Raw genomic sequence first — 22,505 nt, forward strand, 5'->3', positions numbered from 1 at the left:
GCAATACATTTTAGCCCTCAACCCCAGAACCAAGAACGATGAACCCTGCAGTTTATACTCTGAGGGTCTAGGGTCACATGAGTGAACAAGGCTTTGCAGCCAATTTAACAAAATAAAGTTTGGAATGATACTATATACAGAATAAGTTTGGCAAATGGTTTTCACTGAATGCTGAGTCCGCGTACAAAAGAATAAATTATGGTCCCAAACCCACTGAAGTCCTAGGACTGTTCTCCTGAGATAGAGACAGGTCAAGGAATGAGAGCTGGAAGGGGCCACGAGAGAGTCAAAGGGGAAAATGAATGAGGGCCAGGAAGAAATGAAGACCCCTTAGCCCTGGGTTTTTTTGTTTTGTTTTGTTTCAGTTAACCGAGAAAAAAATTAGGGGAACAAGGGGTACCCCCGCAGGGACAGGGCCGGAGGTCCCCCTGACCCCGCCCCTTCATTCCCCGCCCATCCTCGCCCCGCCCCGCTCCGCTACTCCGTTCGCCCCCGCCCCCAAGAAAAAAAACCAAACCGGTAACCTCTACCCGGCCGCTTTCAATTGGCCACGCACATGAGCGAAGTTCACAGAGACCAATGAGAGGCGGCCACGGCGTGGCGAGCCCTTCCGGCCCGCCTCCGCGCGCCGGCGCACCGCCCGCTAGAAGCCGAGGGCGGGACGTGGGCGCGGCAGAGCCGAGGCAGCGGCGGCGCGGACAGAATGCGGGTGATCGGTATGGCTCGCCTGGTGCTCGGTAAGCGCGGGCCTGTGGTGGGAAGCCGGTCGGAGGCGGCCTGAGGGGCCGGGGCCGCGAAGCAGAACCGAGTGGAGGGACGGGTTGCCGGGCCTGCCTGGGGACTTCGCGGCGAGCTGGGTGGGAGAGGCCAGGTCGGGCCCGCTACGGGAGGCCCCGGGGAGTCGGAGACTGGCAGCCTCTGCTCCAGCTCAGCCTTCACTTTTACAGGCAGATAGCAGAGGCCAGTCCCGAAGGTGTCTTGGAAGTGGGCACTGCCCACTGAGGAAGGCCTCACAACTCCTGAGCACTTAAAATGCCATTGGACGTCCACCCAGGTGTCCGGGAAGGATGTTTAGCGACTCGGTGGGCGAATCTGAGGGTCCCTCATCTCCCGGCTGGCCTTATAAATGGGCCTAGAGTTTCTGACATTAGTTAACTCAGCCGATCCTGACTAGAAAGTAGGAGAGGGAGATGGGTCCCTGTACTTCTCCCTTCATTTACTAGTTGAGACCCAGAGCATATTTTCTCACTGCTCTGCCAGTTTTTTTCAACCGTGTTCGCCCCGTGAGCTGTAGTACATATTTAAAGAGAGTAAGCAAGAAAAATACTACTTTATGGGTTACTGCAGATGAAAGGGAAAGATTTAATCTTTGGTTTTCCAGTGAGTGCCTATGAAAAAGTGATTCTATCAATTAACTCATTATTTTAATAAGGTAGTCAGCCTTTTTTGGCTACCCTGCTGCCGGCGGCTGCCAGGCAGAAATGTTACTGGTGTGAATTTATAACACCCTTAACTGCTACAGAGATTGAATGGGAAGCCACAGATGGCAAAACCATCTGCACGCATAGATTGTGATTGTGGACCCCGGGAGTTCTTTCTTTCCCCGGTGGTGCTCATTATCGCTGTGTAGAGTGGCCATGTGAATTTTAGAAGCAGGATTTGATGGGTCAGCAGCATTGACTTAATTCAGCCATAGTAAACCCTCCCCCCCCCCCGGGATTGGGGGTGGGGCTGTTGCTTGGAGAGCAAGTGCAAGGAGCAGTGTGTTTGATTCTTCCTAACCCTATTAGATGTCTTAGAGCTATCAGTTGGTAGACTGAGGCAGAACTGGGTGGTTCTGCTTCTCTTGGCCATTAGGGCATCAGGGGAGGAGCATACATGTTCTCTGCAGGCACCCACGGGGATGGAGGCTCCATGCCTCAGGAAGGCATTCCTCTTCCATGGCTGATTTGTTTTCCTAGACATTATGGTAAGACTTCTGTCTACGTGTTGCCTAGCTCCTTGAGAGCTTTCCTTAACAGATGGCTACCCAATAAAAACACCCTATCAAAGGTCTAAGACCTAAGCAACTTAAAAGTTAGGATGGCCGTCAGGCAGAAGTAGATTACAACGAGGTTACGTGGGAGGTGATTGATAGTCCGTAATGACTTCACCTTCCAAGTGTCCATAACTTCAGAGTTTTTTTTCCACCTTTGAATCTTCACAAGACTCAGTGTATCGGACAAATATGAATTCATAACAATTTCATAAACAAAATAAACTTACTGGGCATAGTGGCACGTGTCTTTACTCCCAGCACTCTGGAGGCAAGCTCTACTATTCCTTCAGTGAGCATCACCATTCAATAGAAATACAGTGCAAACTCTGTGTGGAATAGCCTAAGTCTCCTAGGAGCCACAAATAAAAAGGCAAAGCAGAACAGCTAACAGTGCTTTGAACTAAGTTTACATAATAACTGCATTTATGATGGCAACCCCGCAGGATTATAACCCCTAATGATGAGCTAGCCGTCCCTGTTTGTGGCTTTGACCTGGTGGTGGGATAGTCTCCATGCATGCTTCTCAGTGCACATCCTGTCTTTAAGCCACACCCATGTGGACTTAACCCATCATGATTCCAGCACATAACCAGTGAGAGAATATTAATAGAAATTTGTTTCTGTTTTTCTTCAAGTCTTTGGAACCAATGTGCTTCCTTACCATTGGAGAAGCTTTCAGTTCGGGGTAACTACATGTGGCTGATGGCTTTCAGAGGGGATAGTAGTTTGGGGGAAACTGCCCCACTTAGTGAAATAGTGGAAGCCTTGCAGAACTCCTGGCTCAGGGCATCTTGTTCAGGCCCTCAGTGTCCTCGGCCTCTCCCACTATGCACACATATCCATGCAGACCACTCGTTTCTCTGGGAGATGCTTCCCTCCACCCCACATGGCTCTTGCTCTTCCCAGGTCTTCATAATGAAACTTATTTAAACAGTTGTCTGCGTTCTCTAGGCTTATTCCCTCTGCTTGTCCAATCCTCTGTCCTCTGCTGCTGGTTATTTTCACTATCACAGTAGCCCAGGTGCTCACAGACAACAGTGTCATTAAGCGCGGTAGCAGCTTCAGCCCTCCCTGCTCTGCCTTCTGGTTGTATGTTAGCTGTTAAATTCAAATGTAGTGTACTTCTTAGACATTTATATTAGGGTATACTCACTGTACAGAAGAGTAGCTGTTGTGTGACACTTTCATACATGTATGTAATGTACTTTGACTATATTCACTACACACAACACATTACCCATTCTTGTTCCCTCTCTCTCGGGTCCCATTCCCCTTTCTCAATAGTTCCCTTCTGTTATATCTTTATATTTGTATGTGATGTGGGCATATGTGGCACATTCTCTTTTTTTTTTTTTTTTTTTTTTTTTTGGTTTTTCAAGACAGGGTTTCTCTGTATAGCCCTGGCTGTCCTGGAACTCACTTTGTAGACCAGGCNTGGTTTTTCAAGACAGGGTTTCTCTGTATAGCCCTGGCTGTCCTGGAACTCACTTTGTAGACCAGGCTGGCCTCGAACTCAGAAATCCGCCTGCCTCTGATTCTCCTGAGTGTAAAGGTGTCTGAACCTGCAGAGGCCAAAGGGACATGTTGAGTGTCTTCCTCTGTCTACCTTATTCCCTTGAGAGAGGGTCTGTAACTGAACTAAAAGCTCTCTTTTCAGCTGGCCATCAAGATTTCAGGATCCTCCTCCCTCTGCACAGTGATGTTACAGACATACAAATCCATGCTCAGCTCTTCAGTCTCAGTGGCACTAAGGACACATGGATGGCTATGCTTGCCTAGCCAGTGTTCTTACTCACTGAGCCATCACATCTGCTTTCACATCTTTAAAAAACAAAACTGGGGCTGGAGAGATGGCTCAGCGGTTAAGAGCACTGACTGCTCTTCCAGGGGTTCTGAGTTCAATTCCCAGCAACCACATGGTGACTCACAACCATCTGTTATGGGATCCGATGCCCTCTTCTGTTATGTCTAAAGACAACTATAGTGTACTTTTATATAATAATAAATAAATCTAAAAAAAAAAAAAAAAAACCAACTGAATTCCATCAGATACAATGTTCTTAAATAATGTATCTGTTTATTCATGCCAAGACTTACTGAATCAACAACTTGGAAACAGGAGTTAGAGAGCTACTCTGATATATTTGCATTGAATATACATGGGCCTTTTCTTCTTGTGTTTGCTTATTTTAAAAAAATGAAGACTCCTAGATTCTGGCTAGCTGTGAAGGCTCAAGTGATTCCACTCGGGATTAGAAGCAGCAGCTGTAATGGTTGTGAGTTCTATGCCCTTCATGCTCAGCACTGCAGCGGGGAGAAGGAAAGAGCCGGAGGCAGGCCTTGCCATCCTCTCCTGTAGGGCTTTGGTTGGGGGAGATCCTCGTGCTGTGGACCGTGCTGACACTGCTGTGTTTTTGTCATCTGTCCAGGTCTGGTGAGCTGTACCTTCTTTCTAGCAGTCAGCGGTCTGTATTCCTCTAGTGATGATGTCATCGAGTTAACACCATCAAATTTCAACAGAGAAGTTATTCAGAGTGATGGTCTGTGGCTTGTAGAATTTTATGCACCATGGTACGTATTATAAAATAGTTATACTTTTTAAAGACTTACTTGGTTTTCGTGTTTGTTTGTTTGAGACTGGATCACTAGCCGTGGCTGACCTGGAACTCACTCTGTAGACAAGGCTGGCCTTGAACTTGTTGAGATCTGCCTGCCTCTGCCTCCAGAGTTCTAGGATTAAAGGCATGCACCACCAGGCCTGCACATGAGTGCAGGTTTTCTGTGTGGTCTAAGTTGGTCTGGAACTCCACTCTGAGGCTCAGACTGGCCTAGAACTTACATGTTACTGAGAACTGAGATTACAGATCCGTACCACTGTGTCCAAAGAGTTGTAGAAATGGAGACTAGGAGACTGGTTTGCACATGTCAGGTCTCTTGAAAGTCATGGTGGCTGAGTCAGTTGTGGGGTGGTCTGGCAAGATAATCTGAGTCAAGTGCTACCATGCTTGGTGGCCTGGGTTTAATCCTCAGGACTCATGTGGTGGAAGGAGACCAGGGACTTTTGTACATCACAGTCTGTAAACATACATAGTAAACAGTGCTGCATTGATTACTAGTTAAAGCGTTTGATGATGAGTGGAAAGTATGGGAAATGTGTCAGGACTGTAGTTATAAAGCAACAGACTGTAAGACCCTGAGAGAAGTTAGTCTGCAAACCACATGCCTCTGAAAATGAGCTAACACGGGGGGGTTGAACTCTCAAATGTGAACAGCATCTTGTAAGCTTTGGAAAGGGATCTTCTTAGTTACTTTCATTGCTGTGGTAAAACACCATGACCATGCAGCTTTTAAAAAAAAGGAATTTATGAAGACTTACAGCTCCAGAGGGTTAGAGGCAGCATACAAAAGGCATGGTTCTAGAGCAACAGAGAGAGCCTACTAGAAATGGTATGAGTAAACTCTCAGAGCCTGCCCCAGTGATGTACTTCCTCAAGGCTGCACCTCCTAAGCCTGTCCAAACAGCGTCACCCATTGGGGACTAAGTATTTTAGTGTCTGAAACTAAGAACAGGGAATCTCATTTGAGTCACCACAGGATATGACATGAGCTTTATTTAATTTTAAGGCAGATTCTTACCAGGTTGTCTAGGCTGGCCTTGAACTCATTTCCAAATCTCAGGGAAGCCTTGAACTTGGTCCTTTCCCTCAATCTCCCAAATTGCTGGCATCACAGACTTGTGCTACATGACCTGGGCTCACATGAAAGTCTTACCATCCAAGTCCTGAGCGGATGTATTTTTGGGTGTGCCTGATAAGGTCCTTTGGTGGATTCTGAAATAGTTCTAGAAACTTAGTACTGCTTCTCAGCAGACTTAAGGGCCAGCGTAGAAAGTGGGGGCATTCATGCCAGTGTGAATCTGACTCTTTAATGCTTTGACTATCTTATAAAGGTACTTACGGTTTTAAATCCAGTTGCTGGTTTCTGTGGTTAGCCCATCTGCACAAGTACGGACAAATAACTACTTGTTCAGGCTGTTAATAATTGGCTCTGTGAGATGTTTTTCACATTCAGCTTCTTACCTCTTGTGTTGTGGGTAGTTGGTTTGTTTCTGATAGCTTCAGTGCAGTTTCCCTGTGAAACTTTACCTGATGGTGTGATTTGAGGGGTTTAGGCAAGGGGATCAGAAGTTCAGCATCAACCTCTGGACTATATGAGACTTGAAAAAGAATAAAAGAACAGAGAGCTATAGGGTGAATGAGAGAGTGCAAACGGATGTCTCCTCCAGAATGCTTGGGGTCGGGGGGAGGGGGTTGGAGTTTCTCAGAGTTTGAAATATTTGCACAAATTTTAACCATTGAACAACTCTAGAATTCAAAACCCCAAACTGGGTGTCACAAAGTGCTCAGAAGGTTTCCTGCCTGAGTGGTTTTGCTGGATTTTACTCTTTGCAGTGCTAGGAGTGAAGCCAAGGCTTGGCTCACACTAGGTCCTGAGCTACATCAGGAATTAAAATTTCAGCATTATGGACACTTCACTTGTACTTCTTTTCTAGAGTAGCAGATACCATGAGGCATGTAAGTCTTAACAACTATGTAGTTCTAACGTAGTTGTGGACATAATGATGTTAGAATGCCTGCAGCAATTGTAATGTTCATTTATAATAAGAATAGCTGTGGTTTTTATTCATGACAGCCTTTAAGTAGTAATTTTATCAATTGTGGGATGTTTGCATTTATACTAGAAAGAACTCCTATGTTTTCTATTACAGCTTAGCAAAAATGAATTGATTTTTATATGGTACTATGGTCTGTGCATAGTGCCTAACATCAGTCTGAAGGGGTTTGTGCTCTAACAGTGTGAGTCCTCCCTTCTTAGATAACTGAAACCTAAGCCTTGTGAAAATTTGACCTGGATTGTGTCTCACCTAAACAACAAAGCATGAACAAGTATGTCAAAGCACCAATTCAAGGGATAGCTTAAAAATAATCTCACTTAAAATGTTGGGACTGAGTTCAGATCCCTCTAGAGTATTATTGATCACGTGACAGTGTTTATGTGGGAACACGATGGTCCAGTGGCTCAATTCAGAAAGGCAATGGACATAGCCTGACCAGCATTGGAATCAATTCATTTGCCTGTCTCTATTTTATCATTTGTAGAGTGAAGATAGTGAAGGCTTGTCCTCTGCTTTCCATAGGTCTAGCGACATCCTTTGTGAAAGTGAAGGTGGGTCTTTAGAGACCCAGGTAGAAGAGACTAATAAAACCTTTTTAGAATATGTACCATATTGCCTATAAGTAAACTATACTGTCTGCATACAGAGGGCATTATACAGCAGTGAGAATGAACAGTGCAGTTACCCATGGCCTTAATGGACAATAGAAATGGGTTTCTGTCTCTGTCATGTAGTGTGCTTGGCCTTGATGAAGTCTTCCAGCCTCTGCCACTCAGATGCCAGCATGACAGGCGTGCTGCCCTGCCTGACTTACTTGGTTCTGCTTGAGTTGTTTTACAGTATTAGTGCCTGCAAAACTAAGGCTTTTCCCCTTGTGTTGTAATAGGCCTGTTCCAGGTAGTGGACAAGAGCTGGAGTTTATTTAATGATTATAGTTTACTAGAGCTTTCATTAGGTTGATGAAAAGCCAGTATCCCATGTATTGGGTGGCTTGGTACTTGTCTTTCTTGCAGGCTCCCAGTCCCGAGGCATCCTCCTGGGGAGACCATGGTAGCTATTTTATGAGCTGAAGGTCAAAGAGTTTAACTGTCACCATATTTGTGTTTTGTCTCTCTGAAGGTGTGGTCACTGCCAGAGGTTAACACCAGAATGGAAGAAAGCAGCAACTGCTTTGAAAGTGAGTCTCTGAGAGGGTCTCCTTCACCTGTGTATGTTTAAATTTGGAGATGATTTAGTTTACCCTGGGGAGGCAGTTTGCATAATAAAGTCCTGCATGCTAGTTGTGTTGCCAGATACCATGCTGGGGAAGGGCGTGGGGCAGATGTTACTGCTCCTGTTGTCTGGCTTTCTGTTTCCAAGCTAAATTATGTAATTATCTTAGCCATGCTGGTTCTGAAGGCTTTGGTGTCCAGTCCTCCACAGTTCCTCTCCTGACTAGACTTGCCCTTCACACAATGTACAACTTCTCTCCTGGTTTTCAAGGCTAAAGTCTGCAGTGGTCCTTACAACTGCAGTCAGCTCTTTACCTGCGTACTTGAGTCTGATGAGGTTGTAGTAGTAGGAAAAAGAGGTGACCCTTCTGTATTTCCTCAGGATGTTGTTAAAGTCGGCGCTGTCAATGCAGATAAACACCAGTCCCTGGGAGGGCAGTATGGTGTCCAGGGATTTCCTACCATCAAGATATTTGGAGCTAACAAAAACAAACCAGAAGATTACCAGGGTAAGGCTTCTTCTACTCCATTCCCTGTACGCATTTCCTTCTCAGTCAGTCGGCTCCTGCAGTATTTTAACGTTGTTTTCTGTAATGGCATAGAGCACTTAGTATCTCCTCCATGGTTTGAGCATTAGCTTGTAGGTAAAGGAGTGTGTGCTTGAATTATTTAGGGTAATGGAGACCCACACCTTTTTACCTCCTTGCCTTTTTTATTATAGCTGTTTAATGTTTGCTAAAGATCTGTTTACCTCCCTTGACTGTAAGACTAGGGTCTGGCAAAACATGCATGGTTTGGCTCATAATCTTTATACCTTGTGTAAATATGCAGTTGACTATGAAACTGTTGTTAGTGTCATAAACTATTGGTAATAGTACTCCAAATTCTCCCAGTTCTAGAGATGCAAAATTTGTGAAAGTCTGTTAGGAGTCATGGAGGCACCAGAGGAGTTCTGGCCCTGAACTCTAGGGAATTAATGTTGTCTTAGTCACACTACTCTTCTTAAAGCATGGCGGGCTGTGGTGGCTGAGTGGTGAACTTATGCTCAGGGCATGCAGGGTCTTCCATCAGTCATTAGCCACATACACACAAACAGTATCTAACCAGAATTGTTGAATTGGGACAGATTATGGTACTAATTAAAGTGTTGAACATAATCTTTACAGCAAATCTGGTTGGTGGTTGCTTAGGTGAACAGAAGTGCCTGTGGGCTGAGTAGGAGAATCACAGGTAAACACAGGCTGGGGAGGGCCAAGGTTATGAAGTCTGAAGTAAACTCAAGGCAGCAGACTCCCATGACTGCCCTCCCTCTCCATGCTCAGGCCTCTCACAGCACTTAAATGCTCTGCCTTGCTTCTTTTTCTCTGTAAACCGCATGATAAAGCCTGCTTCAGGCTACCAGAAATGTAGTTAAAATAGTATGTTTAAAGGATAGATGACACATACCCGGTCACAGGTACCAGTCTGCTTGGTAAATCTCCATGCTTGGGAGGTCAGACTCCTTAGAGATAAAGCCTCGGGTACATCATTTCTTCTAGATGCCTAAGCTGCAAAGATCTGTGAAATGATGAACGTTGCTTTCCAGAGTAAACATCCTGTCTTTTCTTTGAAATGATAATTGGTTATAGTTTTGCTGTTTGACAAAAGTGGAATGCTTAGAGCATTCTTCTGCTGCCATATATACTTGTAAACAAGGTGTTTTTTTTTTTATTGCATGTATTTATTGGTGGCATATATGGACTTCAGTGCTCACATGAGGCCATAGGACCAGTTTCAGGAGTTCTCCCCTCCCACCATGGGGGTCTCAGAAGTTAAACTCAGGTTGTCAGCCTTGGTGCCAAACACCTTTACCTTCTGAGCCATCTCACCTGGCCTGGATAGGGTGTTTGGGACCCGGCTGGATCTGTAGCTTTGTGGATTGGCAAGGCTGCTTGTGCACCCAACAGCAGGGCTGGGTGGCAGCAGGAGGCAGTATAGCCTCAAAGCTGAAGAGTACTTGCATGCATATGCCTGTTATAAGAAGATCAGGTCAACACTGGTTCACAGTGGGAAACCCTCTTTCCCTAGATGAGCTCTGCTTGGATATATTCTGTACAAAAGGTGGAACAAGGACTGGCTCAGACATAGAGCCGTTTGCAGAAAGAGTGCAAGGCTGCTCTCATACTGAGTCTGGCCTTTCAGTTAATGAACACTTCCTGATCAGTGCTCCCTCCTTACACTTGGTCTAAGACTTCTAGTAGATGCCTGGCCATAAAAAGTCCGTGTAGACTTTTCCTATCCATAAATTAGGCAGTCGGAGATTAACAGCAGCAACAGTAAAATAGAGCAGTAAAGTCCTTGACTGTGGTCTGTCTCCTTGAAAGAGCTAAGACAAAACATATTCTTGGACTGTGGTTATTAGACCATAGAAGATGGGACCATGGGTCAGGGTGGCTCCTGCACTGTATTCCTTCTACTGTGATGTTGGAAAGTCCATTAGACCTTGGCCTCTGAAGATGGCTTCAGGGCATGTATTATCCCTGCTCCTCTGGGCCAGTTACTAGCCCCGCCAGGGGTCCTACGTCTGTAGTTTTGGGTAGACTTCCATGCTTACTGTGCTCTTGTATGGTTGAGGTTTGATTTGTTTTTCTGAGCTAGGGTCCCGTGCAGCCCTGGCTGCTTTCAGAGTTTTAATGAGGTTATCTCTTAGGGTTGAGTTGCTCTTAACAGCTAAACTGGAAGCAAAAAAGAAGAGAGCCCTTGAAAGTTTTCTCATGACTTGGCTTCAGAGATGTCTCATGTTCTACTCTTCCCACACATTTCTGTCTATTCTTCTTCATCTTAGAAAAGGGGTTGTTGCCTCTTCCCCCATGTATTTGGGGATTTTTTTTTTTTTTCTGTTTTCCTGACTAGAAATTAAGTTGCTCTTCTGTGTCTGTGTTGTCCGTACAGTAAACATGGCATTTTCTTATCAGAAGATGTGTTCCAGACAGAACAGAAAGATCTCGTTCACAATAGTAACAGTAAACTAAAGAAATAGAATGTGCACCAGTGAGTGCATGGGACACTTAATTGCCACCAGTTGCCTCTGACATGGCTAGTTTCGAGTCCTCCCGAGCCTCCCAGAGGCAGTCATTCAGACACCAGCTTGAGATGGCCTACCTTCACCTTCCTGTCCTTTGTTGTCCCACAGGTGGCAGAACAGGAGAAGCCATTGTAGATGCCGCCCTCAGTGCCTTGCGCCAGCTTGTCAAGGATCGTCTTGGTGGGCGGAGTGGTGGGTACAGTTCTGGAAAGCAGGTAAAGCTGTATATTTCAGTGTGTCTTGCTTTCTGCCTGCATGTGTGTGTGTTCCTTATGGAGGGTGTCATGTGACCTAGCCTAGCCTTGGATGACCTGAAATTCCTAATCCTCCTACTTTTACCTCCCAGGTTCTGGAGTTAACAGGAGTGAGCAATTCCTGTCCAGTTCCCCCTGATATTATAAATTTTTTTTTTTTTGTTTTGTTTTGTTTTTCAAGACAGGGTTTCTCTGTATAGCCCTGGCTCCCCTGGAACTCACTTTGTAGACCAGGCTGGCCTCGAACTCAGAAATCCGCCTGCCTCTGCTTCCCGAGTGCTGGGATTAAAGGTGTGCGCCACCACACCGGGCTCTGATATTATAAATTGGTAAAACTTGTATTAAAATATTATTAAAAGTGGTTCATCAGATCTCAGAGGAGAAAATCAGCCACCCAGCTTGTTCATTGCCATCTTCCAGTTATAGGGCAATACCTAGTCAGCCCCAGAACACCTTGCCACAGTCTGATAATGAGGTTCCCAGATAGGTATCTTGGGTCCTGGGCTGGAATGGAGAATTGGAATTATAGAGAGTGAAGAAACTCCGTGCCAGGGGCAGCAAGCTCTGAGATCTCATGACCCTCCCAGTTCCAAGAGGAGCGTCCTGGACTCAGTTTGCAGATTGCTCTGCATGAGCTCTTGGCCTGTGTCTGTGGCAGTGAGTCTGAAACACGGGGGAAGTTCTGTAGGATAAAGAGGAAGAGGCAGAAAGTCCTGTTGTAGGGATGGCTGTTGCCATGCGTGTGTATAAAGTGTGAAGCTTGATTGATGCTGAAGCATCCTTAGAAATGAAGTGTTGAAGTTCTTTATAACATGACTCTCCACCCCCTCAAGAGGCCATAGTCTCAGCACCATCCAGTGGTGACCCTGTTGTCTTGCTCCTGCCAAGACAGTTAGCTGTGACAGACGACACAGCACAGCAGAGTGAACAGTACTGTAGGTTTACAGTACTGTAGGTTTGGCTGAAGAAAATTCAGGCCTGAGGGTATAGGTTCATAGCAGAGTGTTTGCCTGTCATGTACACAGCCTGGGAAAGGGGATGAAACAATTGTTTAAGCTATCTCGAATGATCTGTACTTCAGATAGGAAAATCAGTTATGTTTACGCAGAATGCTCTGTCAGTCTGCATTCATCCCTGCTGTGGGGTACTTGAGCATTTCATAAAATATAGCAGGTACAGAACATATGTTGTTTAAATGTAGCAGGAATTGTTTAAGACTGTTACCAAGCTTCCAGTGCAATCCTAGTAAATAATGATTTTCATTTTTGCTGATGAACAAGTAAAAAACTTGATTACCTTGTGAAATGATTGTTTTGTCAGTACTTGTAGTAGAAGTGGCGTTCATATTTGTCATGTTCCTGTGACAGGGCAGAGGTGATAGTTCAAGTAAGAAAGACGTGGTAGAGCTGACAGATGACACCTTTGATAAGAATGTCCTTGACAGTGAAGACGTTTGGATGGTTGAGTTTTATGCTCCGTGGTGTGGACACTGCAAAAAGTAAGTGCCTTCAGCCGAGAGTGCAGTCAGTCACGACACTTCAGTGTAGCCATGCAGCTCATTCAGTAAGAGCTGTACTATTTCCAGATATAAGCAGAAGACTGGCTAGTGTCCAGACTTGGAGTAATGATGGCATCCCTCGGGTAGCTGCAGAGACCAGCCTCATCCCTTTGGTGAAGCTACCACAGTGTGTTTGAATTGTGACATAAAACAGGGTTGAGGCTGTGCAGCTCAGTGTAAGGACTGTGCTATGAGTTCACTGTTTCTACAGCTTGGAGCCAGAATGGGCTGCTGCGGCCACAGAAGTAAAGGAGCAAACAAAGGGAAGAGTGAAACTGGCAGCCGTGGATGCCACTGTGAATCAGGTTCTGGCCAGCCGGTATGGGGTGAGTGTGTCTATAGTCATTTACTTTGAGGAATACTCAGTATTTTCAGCAGCCACTTGGCTCCTGGCCTCCCTTTAAAAAAGGTAGGGAGATGTTTATTTTGTAGGTGAAGAAGTGGTATCCCTCACTGTCAAGTCTAGAACCCAGGACTTGTGTGTTGGTTCACCAGCACTCACCTGGCTTTTGATGCCCTAGGGTTTACAGATTCACTCACAAGGCTCTTGAAAGTTGATCTTCTTGCTCTGGAGTATACACATTGTATTATTAAATACCCAGAGCCTGAGCAGGGTCGCCTGAATGCCACAATTAATGAACCTCTGACTGCGCTTCCAGCTGGGATTTTTTTTCCCCGTCCTGGTGATTTAAGCCAGGACTGACACACGCTTAGGCAAGTGATCTACCACTGAGCTATGGTCCCTACTCTTACATATCTGTGTTTGAGGGAGTGTTTCATTGCCCAGAGTTGCCTCCAACTGGTGGGCCTTGCTTCAGCCTCCCAAATAACTGGAATTACAGATGTTACCATGCTTGGCTGGAGCATACTTTTGTGTTACTGAAATGTCTATGAAGTGGTTTTAGAAACCATAAAGATTTTGGGGCTTGGGTTTTTTTTTTTTTTTTGGTTTCTTTATTCAAGTTTTCATTTTAAATATTCTGATTGTTGTACTTTGATAGATTAAAGGATTCCCTACAATCAAGATATTTCAGAAAGGCGAGTCTCCTGTGGACTATGATGGCGGACGGACGAGATCTGACATAGTGTCAAGGGCCCTCGATTTGTTCTCTGATAATGCCCCACCTCCAGAGCTGCTTGAGGTAAAGTACTTACCCCAGTAGTGAGGAAGCTTCCGGTCAGCTGATGGCACTACCCCTTGTTCGCATGAAGTCTTCGCTTTTTACACAGTTTGACTATGTAGCCCAGGCGAGCCTTGACTTAACAGCAGTCTTCCTGCTTCTGCCCCACAAAGCCTGAGATTTCAGCATACATCCCCAGTAATTGACTCCGTTCCTCCTTTTTTAATTGACTGCTTTTCATAACTTTCAGGCATTAAAACACTTACACTATGAGCTAAAGCTCACCTAAGCTGCTTAAGAGTAAGAGTGCGTAAGAGTGGATTCAGTCATACTTGGGCTGTTGGAGCACCTGGCATGGCTGCGGCTCTGCCCTGGTGTTTATGCAGGCATTTTCAGTTCTTACAGCCCCACCAAAGGGGACCATCATCCTCATCTTTGTAGACTTCTGGAGCAGCAGACAGCCAAGAGCCTCACACTGTGTAAATGGCCATGCACAGATGTGTGTTCAGCCATGGCAAACCAGGCTGGGTCAGGGCACTGGCTTGGGAATGAACAGTGGCACTTTGTTCTAGCCAGTTCTAGCTGGTCTGTACTAGGTCGGCAGCATCAGATGGAAAGAGTCTGAGTGGTACGGCGCTCAGCTTTCCAACTGCCCTTGTCTTCCGTGCAGATAATCAACGAAGACATAGCCAAGAAAACCTGCGAGGAGCACCAGCTCTGTGTCGTGGCCGTACTGCCTCACATCCTGGACACTGGTGAGCACAGGCTGTTTCTCATTGCTGTCACTGCTGGCTGCTTAAAGTACTTCCTAAGTGAACTGATGTTACTTCACCTTCAAAATGTTTTATTGTAACCAGGAGCTGCAGGCAGAAACTCTTACTTGGAAGTGCTTCTGAAACTGGCTGACAAGTACAAGAAGAAAATGTGGGGGTGAGTTCCCAAGTCCCGCTCACCTGAGAGAACAGGGCAGGCCCGGTGACTGCCGTGAGTGCTGTCTGTACGTATGTGTGCCTGTGTTTATCTGCTCCTTGCTTACCAGCCCTGAGACTCAGGGTGTGCAAGTGTGACACGGGAAGGAAAATGCAAGCGGACACACTTGTGGGATCTGAGCACACCCCGTGCAACGCTCCTTTCTGAAGGTTAAAATGTAGTTTTAGTCCAGCACAAAAAGCATCCTTACCCTAAAGCCAGTCTGCTTTCCCAGGTGGCTGTGGACAGAAGCTGGAGCCCAGTATGAACTGGAGAACGCACTAGGGATTGGAGGGTTCGGGTACCCTGCCATGGCAGCCATCAATGCACGCAAGATGAAATTTGCTCTTCTCAAAGGGTCTTTCAGTGAACAAGGCATCAATGAGTTTCTCAGGTAATTTTTTTCTTAGTTGTTTATCTGTTGGGTTTTGTTTTCATTGTTCTATGTAAGCCGGGAAGGATGGTTGTAAAATTGAACTTTTAAATCATTACTCTTTCCTGCGGCAGTAACTGTCCATGTGCAGGGTGAGTCTGTTTGTCATATTGCACATTATCCCAGCCTCATTGTAACTCTCACAAAGTCTTAGACATGCGTAGGGCAGCCGTGTCTCACCTATTCCCACCCTTACCGTGTACTTGGTATTTGTATGTGATCCTCCAGCTGTGGGCTAACATTCTTGGTTCTTAATTCAAAAGCCAGTTTACAGAGCTAGCTCTCCAGCCTGCCCTCTGTTCACCTCTTCCTCAGACCCACTCCAACAGCTCTTGGGCAAAAGACTGGGTTTCCCATCCCTGCTTTCTTCCGAGTTCATTTCTCAGCGGCCATGGGGAAGGCACCTGGCACAAAGGATACTTGAGAGTTCTGAACTTCCTGTTTGATACAAAAGTTTAGGGCTGCCTCTGTGCATAAACACACTGTCCTATGAGTGTGCCTGGACCAGGGGCCATACTGAGGCTGTTGTTTTTAAGACCAAGTAAACTTTAAGTCACACTGCACCATGATTACCAACACTGAGGGATGTTACATCAAGAACTTTCCTGTAAGTCCTCTAGCATCAGTAAAATATGAAATGAGTGTATATTTTCCTCAAACATGGTAATGGACCCAAAGTAATGTTTTAGGGTTTTTTTGTGGTTTTTGTTGTGTTTTGCTAGCTGTCTTCAGACACACCAGAAGAGGGTATTGGATCCCATTACAGATGATTGTGAGCCACCATGTGGTTGCTGGGAATTGAACTCAGGACCTCTGAAAGAGCAGTCAGTGCTCTTAACCACTGAGCCATCTCTCCAGCCCCTAGTCTTGGTTTTTGAGTTTTTGGTTGGTTGGTTGGTTGGTTTGCTTGATTGGTTTGTTTTGTTTTGTTTGGAGACAGGGTTTCTCTGTGTAGCCCTGGCTGTCCTGGAACTCACTCGAAGACCAGGCTGGCCTGGAACGCAGATCTGCTTGCCGCTGGCCTCTGGAGTGCTGGGACCAAAGGCGTGCACTACCACCCAGCAAAATTTTTTTTTTTTTTACTGGTTTTCTTTTTAAAATTTTTCTACAAGAAAAATAAATAGTATAAGACTAAAGAACCCATTGTAAAAGACAGCTTTGAACCTGTTGCCTGGATACTTAGGAGGTGAACGCAGAAGGATCAGCCTGGGCTACAGTAGTTTCAACACCACCTTGAACAAAAATACTCCACAAGCAAGCTTTCAGAAACACAATTAGAGCTGGAAATTATGGTGCCTGTAATCCAGCAGTCGGTAGAGAGGCCAGAGAATCAGCCTGAGCTATTTAAGACTATAAAAAAACAACAACAACAAAAAAACTACCTCCTTACAGTCACTACACCATTAGAAAACAAAATGACTCCCGCCTTCCCCAGTTGCGCTGTTAGCAGTAATGAAGTTAATGAGTTAAGCTTGAGGATCTGATGATCGGGAGTTTCTGCATACAGAATAATTCACTCGAGTTTTGGTTTTGTCCTAGACAGTTGATGCCACATCAATTCATGGCTTCCTCTCTTGCCTGTCACCTCGTACTTTGTGTGGGTTAGCCAGCCTGTGTATTCTTACTGATGGTATTTTTTGTTTTAAGTAGCCAGATTGTAAGTCTTTTATGGATAGACAGTTGGGTCTCACTACTAAGCTGCTCTGTCCACCAGCATTCTCCTAGCACCAGACTGGGATGGTTGAAACTATTCACCTCACTAGTGATTTGCTCTTCAAGTTCATGGGCTTAGCAGACAAGGGTCACGGGCAGCCTTTCCTCAGAGTAAACTTGGATAATATGTTCTCATCTCATTTTAAAATACTTTCATAGTTTAGGTATTTTGGCTTTAAACTTAGTAGTAGTGCTAGCTTTATCAGTGAGAGGCCTGGGAAGTGTCACTCCTGACTATGGTATTATCAGTGGTTGAAAGGGCTTGTTAGGAGGTGTGCTACATCCAGCAAGGGGCAGTGCTTCCACATCTCCATGTCTGTGTACTAGGCAACATTCCTCTGTTCATTAAAGATGTATTTCCTTTGGACAGTTGGCTCATTCATTCTTTATATCTAAATGTGTGTTTGGTATTTCTTCCCAAGGGAACTGTCTTTCGGACGTGGCTCCACAGCACCCGTAGGGGGTGGCTCCTTCCCTACCATCACTCCTAGGGAGCCCTGGGATGGCAAGGATGGTGAGGTGAGTGGATCAAGGGGCTTTCCCCCCAGTTTGTGCATCTGTGGAAACCAAGTCCCCATCAGACTGTGCTCCTACTGTCCTGCCTGGGACATTAGCAGCATGCCCCTCACCTGGCTGGCTTTCACTTGTAGAGAAAGAATGTTCTACTAAAATCACAATTTAGAACTGGAAAGGTGGCTCAGCAGTTAAGAGCCCTGGCTACTGTTTCAGTAGGACCAGAGTTCAATTCCCAGCACCCACATAATGGCTTAAAACTATGTGTAACTTTAGACCTGGTGGGGCCCAGTGTCCTCTTCGAATGCACATAGCACATAGACATACATGTTTGCAAAACATTCATACATATATATTTTTTAAGAAATCACAGTTTAAAGGTCAAGTGTGCTTGGTTTAATGTCTATAATTGAACATATGCCACTTGAAAGGCTGAGGCAGAAGGATAGCCATGAGTTTGAGACCAGACTAAACTGAGCTGAAGAATGAAGTCCTATTTTAAACAGAAAGCCTAGGTGAGGTGCAGTCAGCTTGGGAGTCAGGTGATTGGATCTCTGAATTTTTGTGGGGTTATAATTGGTGCAAGAGCCAGGCTGGAATGTGGAATCCCTCTGGAATTTGCTTTTCTGTTGTCATTCTGTGTTACAGCTTCCTGTGGAGGACGACATTGACCTCAGTGATGTGGAGCTGGATGACCTGGAGAAGGATGAGTTGTAAGGGCCACAGCCTAGCCTTCCTTGGGCTTTCCTTGGGAGCGAGCAGTTTTCTAGCAGTGAAAGTTCTTCCAGTCAGCTGTCTGCCACTGACCTTTCCGAGCAGCATATGCAGGCCACTGGAAACTGCCAACAGTGAACCTCAGCGTCTCAAGAAAACACTGACGAATTCTATGAATTGTAGCAGTGAATTGGATTGTATTCTCTGGCATACTTTGAAGAAAACTAGGCTATTGAAACATTTTTCCCTCCTGACTGCTGCTTGAATGTTCCTGGAGGCTGTTTCTTATGTATAGGGTTTTTAAAATGTGATTCCTTTGTTTGAATATTAATGGCTTTTTCCATTAAAGAATAAAATGATATTTTGGACAATGCTGATAAATGTATGAAATTAGTAGCACATTATAAAACCAGAGTCTGAGGTTTAGCCTAAAAACTACTAGCACTGCGACCTGATGGCTCACATCTCCACCTGCCTGTAGAAATGGCTGTAAGTGGAAAAGCAGACCTTTTGATAAGGATGTGGTTCTGTGTAGAAAACTTGGTACCAAGTGTGAACAGCGTTTCACGTCCCAAAGTCTGTCTGCGGCTTCACTATTAGGCTCAGGTTTTCAGGGTGTTCTCATTAATCTCCCATTAAAAATCCCAGTGGGTTGCCGAGTTACAGGCAACCCTGTAGCTTCACGTAAAACTCTTGAAAGTTTGGAGTTAACATTAGAACACAAGAAAAGACTCAGGACTGAGCACTTTATTGTAACTTAAAAAAATAAATACACTCTTAACTAATGTCTGTGAGTATCTTCTGAGTCGGAATCCTGCAGGACTCGGTTGTCTGGCAAGGTCTGAGGCTGCAGTGAAACAGGCTGGCCACCTAGTCAAGAAGGCTGAGGTCGATATGGAAGTACACATAGGGGAAGTAGTCCTGGTTGCTGAGCTGCAGTCCAGGAATCTCCACGGCAGCCTGCAAAGCAATGGCAAAGACAGTCCTCTTGACAAAGAGAACTCTCGGGTTCTGGGCACACATTCTGTCCTGTGCAGTTGCCCTGCCACCACACACATCCCCTTGCTTAAAAGTGACAGCATGCAACTTGTGGTAGTGCATCTGAGTCCCCACAATACCTACATCCAGTATGCTTGCTGCAGCAACTTCATCCAGGTGCCGGAAGACTGAATTGAGCACCTCTCTCAGGCGTTTGGTGGCTGACTTTTTATGGGGCTGAAGGAGCACAGCCTGGAAGTTCACTGGAAGTCCATACCTGCTCAGACAAGACAGGCCAATCCTACTGTAAATACCAGCCAAAAGGGTCTGGCCAAAGTAGAGGAGCAACTCAAGTGACTGGGTGGAGAGATGGCTCAGTGGTTAAGCACTTGTTCTACAGGGCTCCAACTCAGTTCCCACTACCCATGCCAGGTGGCTCACAACTGCCTATAATGCCAGCTCCAGGGGGTCCTACAGCCTCTGGCCTCTTTGGGCACCTGTGTATGTGTCACAAAATATGCACACATGCATAAAAGTAAACCCTTAAAAAAAAAAATGGCTGTAACTGACACAACTTAGAAAAGCAAAACTATTAAAAAAAAAAAAAAAAAAGGTAACAGGGCCAGGTAACCAAAGACTAAAAAATACTAAGTCTCTGAACTGCATTAACCATTTCTGAAGGTCACGGCTGTGACAAGAGCCAAGAGCTCCTGCCACCTGTACTTGCGTTGCTCAAGCAGTGGATCTGAACTTTACAGGTCTCCATTCAGCTGTTATTTGTGCCCACTAAAGGAGAACAGCAGAAATCCTGTCAAGGTATATTCTTGTTCAGGTTTGGGGTACATAGCAAAGAGCTTAAATCTGACCAATCATTTCCTCAAGAATCACTGTGCCTGGGGTGTCCATTATTCCAGAGTAGCATTCAAATGCATCAGTGAGCCAAGGTTCCACTTCCATGCCTGGCCAGTGTGGCTGTACTAGTCTGTGCCCCAGATGAGTGTCCTCAGTGCCCCGTCCTTACCTAGCACAGAATTTCCTAACTAGCGCCCCTGTGCTGTGGAAATGAGTAGGAGGAATCTGTGGATACCACCAGCATGTCCATGAATTCCTCCCTGGCCCCTAAACCTTCCCAGCCTTCATGGTGGGCAAAGTATTCCTGGAGTACAGCCCTGCCCTTCCCACTATGTCTGCAGGGACCACGGGTGCCTCTGCTTCTGTTGGCCAAAGGGGACCCCTTGTACTGACTGTCCTTCCTCAAGACAAGAGCCATACTGGCCAACCAAGTGATCGTAACTCATAGGCAAATCCCAGGTGCGCCGACAGCTCAGTTGATCGTTGGCCAGAAACTCTTAAGTGATCTTCTTGCCTCGGCCAATTACAGCATGAATACGACATGTGGCTTCAGGGCCATCTCGTCCTCCTAAGTCCTTCAGGTCTCTTGGCTTCTCTGTCAGTGACGTCCAACCTCCTAACCCTCCTATGACAGTTCAGATGAACATCATCCCACCAGAACATGATTTCAGCAGGGTTGGCAAGTTCTCCCACTGTCTCAAGGCCAGACCCCAGGATGTTCCCCTAGACTTCTCAGTAGAGAAGCTGCCTCCTCTCTGGTGAGATTAGCACTAGATGGCAACTTGCTGTCTCTGGGCGCAGGCTCCCCCAATACTGTTCCCATCCCACTGCGATTTAACATAAACGAGATGGCTCACTGTCCCTTGAGAGTCAAGTCTGCACACCCAGTGTCCTGTATCATTTGTTCTTCAACCACTGCCCGCCTTTGGAAAGCACTTGCTGTGTGATGCCCTTTCCATGAAAACATTGAGAGTGATGTTTTTGCTCAGGATGTGTTTGCTCTTAAAACAACACGTGCTTGGTTTGCTCTGTGACACTGGGGACTGAATTCTGGGCTTCACGCACGCCAGGCTGATGCTCTCAATCACTGAGTACACGCCATCCCTGACGGGTGATTTGGATTCACACCTGAGCTAACCTATGGTTTCCACGTTTTCCACAGTGACTGTCTTCCTTTTATTTTAAAATGACAGAAATTAAGACGAAATCGTTTTTTCAGGTGTAGCTTTTCTATTTTAGTGGGGAGCTACCCTGAAGACTACCTTTGGAGGGTGAAGAAATAAGACATCCTGGGAAAGTCTTCTAAGAACCACTGGGGCCGTGCAATAGCACAGAGGGTCTGAGTGGGGTACACAGGCGAGTGAGGCAGGCAGAGCACACATGGCCAATGGATTCCTTTGACGGAATGGAGAAGATTGCTAAGATACAGCCACAGAAAGCCAAGGGCAGGAGGGCAAGGGAGAGAGATGGGAGCAGAGCATCCAAGGGTCCCCTCCAGGGCCTGCCACTCAATGCTGCCCAGCCCAGCATCCCTGCCACGCACCTGAGCACAGACTCCACAAACACTCTCAGGGCCTTAATGTGGATCCAGGCAATAAAGGCCTCGCTGAAGTTCACCTTGAGCCAGCGCAGCAGGGGTCCCTGCAGAGATGGGAAAACTACGTGAGCCTCTGGACACTCAACTAATAAATACCAAGAAAGGGGCTCGCTATATACAGAACAAGCCCTGAGACGAGAAGAAAGGCCCAGGAACCAGCAGAAGCAGAGATGATTGGAAGGACCTAGGAAGGCTCATGACCACTGCATGCAGGCACCTGACGTTGGGGAAGCTCTAAGGGCAGCCACCGGCACATGCGAGAGGCCACCTCAGACCAGCGGTGGGAAGCTGGGCAGCTCTTGACCTCAAGTCTGTCACTGGCATCTGAAGGCTCTTGTCTGAACAGTCAAGAAGCCCACCTCATCGGAAGGTACTGCCCTCAGAGTCCAGCCCAACCATCCACGAGTTGTACCTGACAGGGCTCTTAAAGCCCCATCTAGGCCATATCTGTTGCTGCTGCTGAGCCTGATGTGGTTGTTCCTTAGGGGCAGCCCCCAACCTGACATTTTAAACTTCTGGCCAAGGCCAGAGATGGCCCAGCCAGGACAGTCAGGGAGGAATGCTGAGCAACCAAACCACCCACCCTCCAGCCAGAGCCCTGCCCATCACCAGTCACCAGCTCCAGCCACCTTCAGCCAGGGCACAGGCATCCCTTCCAGATGACAAGCCCCATTCCCTGCCTAGAGCGTCAGCTCCAGAAAGTCCATGAAGGTTAGGACAGCGGGATTCTAGGCTCCAGTTTCAGCCCTCACAAGCAAGAGCAAACAACACCGATTGCATAGATTTGCTCCTTAGAAGAGCCTCAGCTGGGGAGA

General features: G+C 46.2%; 2 protein-coding genes across 3 annotated transcripts in view; one reads left to right on the forward strand and one right to left on the reverse strand.

The window, feature by feature from the left end:
* Positions 1 to 646: 646 nt before the first annotated feature.
* Pdia6 (protein disulfide isomerase family A member 6) lies at positions 647 to 18,640 on the forward strand. Its single transcript, XM_021202733.1, has 13 exons — positions 647 to 737; positions 4,468 to 4,609; positions 7,833 to 7,890; positions 8,307 to 8,433; positions 11,097 to 11,203; positions 12,610 to 12,740; positions 13,012 to 13,126; positions 13,802 to 13,942; positions 14,592 to 14,676; positions 14,779 to 14,851; positions 15,126 to 15,284; positions 17,459 to 17,555; positions 18,198 to 18,640. The coding sequence occupies exons 1-13, from the start codon at positions 704 to 706 to the stop codon at positions 18,264 to 18,266; spliced, it is 1,338 nt and encodes a 445-aa protein (XP_021058392.1). The 5' UTR covers positions 647 to 703; the 3' UTR covers positions 18,267 to 18,640.
* A 364-nt stretch (positions 18,641 to 19,004) lies between these two features.
* Positions 19,005 to 22,505, reverse strand: part of Atp6v1c2 (ATPase H+ transporting V1 subunit C2) — a 39,069-nt gene continuing 35,568 nt past the window's right edge. For both annotated transcript variants that reach the window (XM_029540769.1, XM_021202736.2), the window contains 3 exons: positions 21,637 to 21,734; positions 19,386 to 19,518; positions 19,005 to 19,223 (listed from right to left, as the gene is read on the reverse strand). In XM_029540769.1, coding sequence (XP_029396629.1) covers positions 19,134 to 19,223; positions 19,386 to 19,518; positions 21,637 to 21,734 — 321 coding nt within the window. In that variant the 3' untranslated portion in view covers positions 19,005 to 19,133. The remainder of the gene's footprint in view (positions 19,224 to 19,385; positions 19,519 to 21,636; positions 21,735 to 22,505) is intronic.

Source organism: Mus pahari, chromosome 7 (genome assembly GCF_900095145.1).
Source record: "Mus pahari chromosome 7, PAHARI_EIJ_v1.1, whole genome shotgun sequence".
Lineage (NCBI taxonomy): Eukaryota > Metazoa > Chordata > Mammalia > Rodentia > Muridae > Mus > Mus pahari.